Source organism: Dioscorea cayenensis, chromosome 18 (genome assembly GCF_009730915.1).
Source record: "Dioscorea cayenensis subsp. rotundata cultivar TDr96_F1 chromosome 18, TDr96_F1_v2_PseudoChromosome.rev07_lg8_w22 25.fasta, whole genome shotgun sequence".
Classification (NCBI taxonomy): Eukaryota; Viridiplantae; Streptophyta; class Magnoliopsida; order Dioscoreales; family Dioscoreaceae; genus Dioscorea; species Dioscorea cayenensis.
The window spans coordinates 17,344,184-17,352,628 of record NC_052488.1 but is presented as its reverse complement, the minus strand read 5'-3'; the positions used below and the strand labels follow the sequence as shown (position 1 = coordinate 17,352,628).

Genomic DNA, 8,445 nt, shown 5'->3' with positions numbered 1-8,445 from the left:
AGTTAAATAGCAATCTTTGTGTTTCTGATCACTATTCCTTGTGGATTCAACTACCCACTCACCGGGGTATTATTACTTCGACAAACTCATGCACTTGCAGGTCACACGCAAGGGGTGTGTCACCAGCTGGTAGGCCTAGGAAAAATAGGATTAAAGGTTTTGATGAAGTCAAGAAAGGTAGGCACAAATGCAAAAGGTGTGGATCATTTGGTCATAATGCAAAAAAATGTAAAGAGCCAGAGAAAGAAAGTGATCCTTCAATGCAATCTATGGCTTCATCATTAGTTAGGGGCTTCGATACATTCATGTCATACTCACTTTTAACAAAATAAATATTTTATTTAGGAGAAGATAAAGATCAAGGGGAGGATACCATGTTTATGTGCCACCAACAGTAAAAAGAAGTGGGAGTCCTAGGAAAATTAGAAGAGAGGATCAAAACCAATGAGTTGGATGTTCTACAATTGATACTTAAACATGTATATCTTTATTTTCTCATTTTTTTTGTTAGTTATTGATTATGAGTTTCATTCTTTCTCTATGTTGTCTTTCCTATAATGATTTCATTTATTTTTAAGTTGTAATTGCAAATTCATCTCCATTTTTCAGGTTGATGTTGAGAATGGAGTTTGAGGTTGTTATTTGTGGCATTTGGAGATTGTTATTTTTTAGGAGTTTAATGTGTTTTTTCATTAATGAACTTATGTATTATTTTAGTTGATGTTAAAAAAGTTGGTGTTTGATGTAATTTTTTTTAAAGAATTTTATGGGGAACTTGTTTAATTTGTTCAAAAAATTTGATGTCCTTTAGAGAACTTGATGGTAAAAAACTTCATATTGTTATTGGACTTCTTTCTTATAAATTTCATATGTAATTATATTTTGAGTAGGTGTATGAAATTATTTGTTATGTATTGTTACATATAATTTTTAACTAATTTTAGGTTGTGTTTGTAAAGAGCATGTGATAATGTAAAATTTTTTAGAGATGTTTCTAAAAACCTTAAAAATATGAATTTACTCAAAAGTTCATGATTTTTAATAATTTTTAAAAATAATTAAAGCATATATAAAAAAATTACATTGGTTATCTTAATTTAAATAAGTTAAAGTCTATAAAATATAATAAAAAAATTTGATGGGTATATTAACAAACCCATAATGGTCATTTGTTGAATAAAATGAGTAATGTCTACAAAATAAGAAAAAAAAAATTAGAGGGGTATATAAGCAATCCCATTTTGGTAATTTACCCTTATTCCATCCATTGATTTAACAACATTAAAAGTCAATTTAACCATAGGGCATTAAAACAAATATAATTGATTTGCAGGGGTATACAAGCAAATATCATTTTTATGAGGGTATTTAATCAAATTCATGATTTTACACGGGTATGCAAGTAAAAAAAAAACGAAAAAAAAACAAGCTAATGTATTTATTGTATGTGGCCCACAACGTTACATATATATGTATATATATATATGTTGATGCCCTGCCTCCCACGTATATATTTCGTGGAATGGACCACAATTTGCATCTTGAACATTTCGTCATTGTATGTGGTCCACAGAATTGCAAAAATATATATCGGTGTCATGTCTAACATTTTCGTTGTATGTGGCTCTTATAGTAAACGTCTGAATTTGTTAGCATCTTAAGATTTATTACAATGTGTCACATTTTGTAAAGGTTCCCATTATATGCTTGTTAGTTATGGGACAAAAATATGGAAATCAGGATTACCAAAACTTACTTAGCACTGCATGCCTTCACTAGAATAATCATGCTAATGTAAGAGAGAACATGTGAATGTTGACAATTAGATTGAAGAAAAGATATAGCATGAGGTACAGTACATTAAAAAACCAAGAAGAAGAAGAATAAACAAAGCTCTTTATAGGTGCAACTACAAAACTAAATACAACAAAAATTTCAGTCATACAACTTTAGTGATTAAAGGAATGAGTTTAAATTTTGATTTGCTATAAAGGAAACCTTCACATTCAAAATCAAATACACAAATCTAATTACTATGCCAAAATTACAAAAGGAACACTAATGATTTTGTTTATCCTTAGAAGCAAGTTGAAGAACAGACCTAGCGACTGTATGAGTAGTGAACGGTAAACAATAATCGGATGATTTTACTCCCAAGATGCAGGTGGTGGTGGATCGGCAAGGATGACCCCAATGCAGTGGCAGGAGGCACAATCGCTAGAAGGGTTGCTTCATAGCGTCATGGATTTTGTCCAACTTAGAGGATGTCGTTCAAGGACAAGTGGATATGGTGGAGAGAAGAGAAGAGGGATGTCCAGGTGGAGATGGTGGAAAGAAGAGAAGAGAATAGGGTTGTCCAAATAGAGATGAAGGGGAGAAGAGAAGAGAAGAGAAGATGGCACAATTTGGGTTTGGATCTGATTAGGATCCGAATCCAAATAACTTTACAAAGGTTTAACATGTGTTAACAACTAACTTAATTTTTTTCAAGTTTTTAAGCTTTTAAATATTATTTTAATTAGTGAGAATGCCACATCAGCAGGTAATGACGGAGAAATGGATGTCCGTTAAGGTTTGGACTAGAATTTCCTGATTTGGAAAATGGAGGGACTTCCTGTGGACAATTCATATTAGGGGGACTAAAGGGGCAATCTGACCTAATTAGAGGGACTAAAGAAGGTATTCTACCTATAATTGTTGAGTAATAGTTTTATTTGAATACATATAGAAAAAGTTTATGTAATTTATTTGCAAAAATATTCAAGATTTTTTTTCACTCTTTTTCATAGGTGGAACCAAGGGGGGCCAAAGGGGTGCTTGAGCATGAAAATGAATAATATATATATATATATATGGCCATACGTTCCCTGAGAATGTCCCTAGTTTTAAATTCAGAGGATGTTTTCATCACAACCATTGATTCCTCATCTAAGGATTGTGATGTTTTCTCATGTCTCTATACACAGAAACTTTTTCCTAACGATCTGATCCCTCCCTCCAAGGTTATCCCATACTACCAGGCTCCTCTTGTCACCGGCCTCGTCCTCCATCTCCGCCAAGTCCATCTCACACTACGAAGCTCTTCCCCGGCCTCGTCCTCCATCAACGAGCCACTCAAGTAGACCACGCTCCACACCGGTCTCCTGTCCCGCCATACCCCCGTCTCCCATTCTGTCGTGCCCATCTCGCAATGTTTTAGAGACAAGTTATTGTATGAAGATCGGAGAAGGCTCGCAGCATCTGTTCTGGAGATAAGATCACATCTGGAGGTGAAGGAACGAATTGTCTGGAGATAAGATAGAGATAAGATAGCGTTTGAAGTATTTAAAAAGGGTAAAGCTCTCCGCCGTTAGATTTTGATCTAACGGCTGAGCCAAGGACATCCCTAGATTTTAAATCTAGGGACATCCTTAGAATACTGACCCCCTATATATATAATTATTATTAAAATATTAATAATTATAATTTATGTATGAAAATTGATATTCTTTATTTATTTATTTTGAAATTCTACCTACACTATTTAAAATAAATTAAATGAAAACAATAAAATCGATGAGTAATTATAACAACTAAATTTTGTGGGTTTTCCACTTTTTCAAAAAATAATAATAATAATAATAATAATAATAACAACTAATATGGCTAGCCAATCATGGATCTTCAAATATTTTTGCTTTTAAATTTTATATTTAGATATGTTTTTATTGAACTTATCAATATATAATTATCAATTTTTAGGATATTAATGTAAAAAGGTAGTAATAATAAATAAAAATAAAAAAAAATAAAACCTTACAAAAATATAATTGCTTTCTCAAATTCTCTAGAAAAAAATTATTATAGGTTGCGTTGATTAGTGGGTTTTCTTTCTTTGTGTAATCTCTTATGAGTTTATGTTTTATTTTTCATCAAGATTTATCTTATTTTTTTATATCTAACTTAATTTGTTTAATTTTTTGAGTGATTAGTTATCAAATATTTGTTTAATTATTTGTTATGAAAATCGTTGTGAAAAATTGTTAGATATTTATTATGATTAATTGTTATAAAAATTTTGATTATTCATTAGATTATTTTTAGAACAATTATTGTATTTAATAATTAAATTAGATTGTGAATTTATGTTAAATTATTTTTTTAAATTTTATTATTTATTAATTTAGTGTTTGACTATTAGTTGAGTTAATTGTTAATTATGTAAATTTGATAAGTTTTTATATGTAAATAAAAATTTTTGGATCGATGTATATTTTATGTGGTTAAAATATTGATTTCAAGTTTAAATTAATAGAATTGTTTAATATTTATAACTTTTTAAATTTAAATTCATCACCCTCTTTACTCTCTTTATTTTGGTTCTAGTTCCGACATTGCACTTCTTAGCTCTTATTTTATTTCTTTGATTATGCACAGAAAATGATCAATGAAAAAAATCAATTGATCAACTAACAAATTTTTGTTGAACATATACTATTATATATTTATTTTTCTTTACATCAGGAGATATTTCGCATAAAAAAAAATATGGTAGTACTTCATAACTACAGTAAAAAAATAATATGTCATAAACTTAATAAGTATCAAATGAATAAGGAAGTTGCTCGGTGGCGTGTACAAAGAAACAAAGTAATGAAAAAAAAAAACCCCCTAAATTTTAGGGACACCATTAGATGTGTAGTTGTCCAACTAGCCAACAACCCTACTTTGCACGTGCCTTGCAAGAGGCCACTACAAAGACTAGACTTTGCTTCTTGAAACTATTTTGTTCATAATGTATCTTATTATAAGTTAGCCAACCAAGTAATTAAATCAAACAATATTGTTTTAAAGAATAGATTTAATTATGCACATATTATTGTTGTCCTCTCAAAATACAGAGCTAAAAGAAGCACATCTCATGCTCCATATCTTTCAAAGGAGAGAAGAGAACAACATGCATGTACTTAATGGCGTTCTAGTTCCCCACTCTTTTAAAAAATAAACTCATTATATTCTCATATTATAAAAAGTTAAAATGCCAGTGGGTATGTATTAAACAATATTAGGCTCTTAAACATTGCATTAATCTCAATCATTATAGCTTCTCTCTCTCTCTCTCTCTCTCTCTCTCTCTAATGGTGTGTTTCATGCCATCTTTCTCATTAGAGAGAAGAATATTTATTTTAGTCCAATGGTTTATCAAGTATTAGTATTGTTTATATATATGTCATATATATTGAGGTATTTAACTATTATTTTCATAAACCTTTGACCTTATCGCTAGCTTTCCAAGTTGCATGCCTTCCTTAACTACTTTGCCGCCTAGAGTTTAGTTAAGCCCACAATTCAAAAACAAGGAGTGCCAGCTCACGGAAGCCAATGCATGCATCTTTTAAAACGTACAGAAACACATGGATCTCCAACCATGTTCAAACATAGCTTTCAAAAAGCATGCCAATTCCTTCATGTTCAATGGCCTATATAATTAAATACCAACCCATGTCTCTCCAACCTAGTTATCAAAACTTCATACATTATTAACATGTGTAAGTTCAAGGCTCATTTCATAGCTTTCTCTCTTTTCATGGCCATTAGTGTTTGCACTAGTGACCAAATCTTCTCATGCACTCAAACACCTTTCCCTCATGTTTGCACCAGTTCGATGTCCAACACCATTAAGGACTCATTAGGGTTCCTTAACTCTGCCTTACAAGCAACCCTAGACCATGCAGTGCATACACATAAGCTTGCATCATCAATAGACCTTAGCTTGTTTGATGAGAGAACTAAGTCTGCATGGAATGACTGCCTTGATCTATGTGAGGACACCATTAGCCACCTAAACAAGTGCATGTCTCCAAATTCTGTCTCATTTGATGACTCTCAAACATGGTTAAGTGCAGCCATTGCCAACCAACAAACATGCATGAATGGCTTCATGGACTTCAATGTTGATCCTTCTCAATTGCCATCTTTCCCCTTAACATCCAACAACATATCCAAATTCATTAGCAACTCTCTAGCCATCAATAAGGCCATTTCTCCGACTAACTTTGGCCGTCACCGCCGGTTACTCTCCGGTGACTTCCCGACATGGCTCTCCATCTCAGACCGGAAACTCCTCCAATCATCTAACGTCAAGGCCAATCTTATTGTGGCAAAAGACGGCTCTGGTAATTATAAGACAATATCCGAGGCCATTGCAGCTTCTTTGAAGCTAAGAAAGGATACTTCTTCAAGGTTCATCATACATATTAAAGCCGGTGTCTACAAGGAGAATGTAGAAATTAAGACATCAATGAAGAACATCATGATTATCGGTGAAGGCATCGATAAGACCATAGTCACCGGAAGTAAAAATGTTCAAGATGGTTCCACCACCTTCCGTTCTGCAACTTTCGGTAAGTTCATTCCTATGGGTTTTAAGCTTTTGGGTTGAATTGAGGCAAGCTAATATTATTATATTACTGAATGCAGCTGTCACAGGTGATAAATTCATCGCACAAGATATAACGTTCGAGAACACGGCCGGGCCACAAAAACACCAAGCGGTCGCTCTCCGGTCAGGGGCCGATCATTCATTGTTCTACCGATGTAGCTTCAAGGGCTATCAAGACACACTCTATGTCTACTCCCAACGCCAATTCTACAGAAACTGTGACATTTACGGCACCGTAGACTTCATCTTTGGCGATGCTGCTGCCATCTTACAAAACTGTAATATATACGTAAGAAAATCGATGAGCCAGCAGAAGAACACAGTCACAGCACAAGGCAGAACAGACCCAAATGAAAACACCGGCATAATTGTACATAATTCATTGGTGTCGGCGACGTCAGAATTACAATCAGTGCAGGGTTCCTTCAAGACGTCTCTTGGCCGGCCATGGCAGAAGTACTCAAGGACTGTGTTCATGAAGACATCACTTGGTAGTTTGATTGATCCGGCAGGGTGGTTGGCATGGGATGGAGACTTAAGTACTTTGTATTATGGTGAGTATATGAACACTGGAGCTGGGGCTTCAACTTCTGGTAGAGTTAAATGGCCAGGGTATCATGTCATAACTAGTGCTTCAGAGGCCGGAAAGTTCACTGTTGGAAATTTCTTGGCCGGAGATTCATGGATTTCGGCCACCGGAGTTCCTTTCACTTCAGGGCTTTGAGATAAGATATATAGCATGTGTTTTTTGTGCTTCTTTCTTTATTTCTATTTTATTTTTTTAATTTTTTTTAATGGTTTCTTGTTTTTATTGTTGTATATGGTTTATGAAGGATTAAATTGTAATTTTGGTATTCATTTTAAGTGAAGTGTCTATCAAGACTAGTGAAGTACGTGATATATATATCGAATAAAATGAATAAACTAGGGACTTATTAAAAAAAATATCATGATAAACTAGAACCGGATGGAAAAATAAGAAAAAACAAAAAAATGTATAGTAAAAAAGTAATAGAGACTATGAGGCAAATACCAGAGGTGAACCTCTCCTATATTTTTTGAATAATAGACAATAGTCACTTTTTTTATATGAATATAAATAGTACCAAACAATACTAGAACCCGGATGTATAGTGTATGCACAGTATAAAAATAATATAGGAATCACGGGTGAAAAGTATATAAACAGTACGGTGAACAATACTGGCGGGGGAGGGATTTGAACCCATGATCTCCCCCTTATACTTTGGTGTCATACCATTGGGCTATATTCCAGAATTCCAATTATTGTGAGGAAGATTATTAATTTATTGCAGAATAATTAGCACCTCTCCTATATTATTGTGAGGAAGATTATTAATTTATTATGATATATATGTATATAAGGAAGGTGCCAATTATTGCAGAATTCCAATTATTTATAAAGTGTATAAAATTTTAAAAAAAATTAACGGAAATTCTATACTTACCTTGTCTTTGTACGCATACACTCCGAAAATATTTAAAATTATAGATATAATCGAGACTTATCTTAATATGTATATACACACATATATATAGATAACAACAATCATGCATGTTGATTTATTTTTTATTAAAAATATATGGGACTCAATCTATCATTTCAATTATAATGAAACCAAATTACTATATTATCTAATTTAATATTATTAATATATTATACTATATAATTTTCCTTTTCCATTAATCAAAATTCCCAAAAACTACTAACAGAAAAACAAAAAATATTAATTCATTTCTACAATAGACCAACCAATGATTTTTTTTTCTATTAGCTTTTAGATTGATGGAATCATTTCCACACCACAAGTTATAATATAGAATTAATAAATATAAAAACTAAAATATTATTTATAATTCAAGACAAATTGTGTTTAGATAGCAAACTAATACTGGTATAGCTCAATAATAAAATACAAAAATCTTATGCGAGAGGTTGGAATGTCAAATCTCTTCTCACACATACATAATGAATACCATGAATAGTAGCTTGTCAAAAAAAA

At 32.4% G+C, this 8,445-nt stretch overlaps 1 protein-coding gene across 1 annotated transcript; it reads left to right on the top strand.

The window, feature by feature from the left end:
- The first annotated feature begins 5,513 nt into the window (after nucleotides 1-5,513).
- LOC120282456 (pectinesterase-like) lies at nucleotides 5,514-7,219 on the top strand. Its single transcript, XM_039289276.1, has 2 exons — nucleotides 5,514-6,383; nucleotides 6,460-7,219. Exons 1-2 carry the CDS (start codon nucleotides 5,525-5,527, stop codon nucleotides 7,143-7,145), a joined length of 1,545 nt encoding a protein of 514 aa, XP_039145210.1. The 5' UTR covers nucleotides 5,514-5,524; the 3' UTR covers nucleotides 7,146-7,219.
- The last annotated feature ends 1,226 nt before the right edge of the window (nucleotides 7,220-8,445 follow it).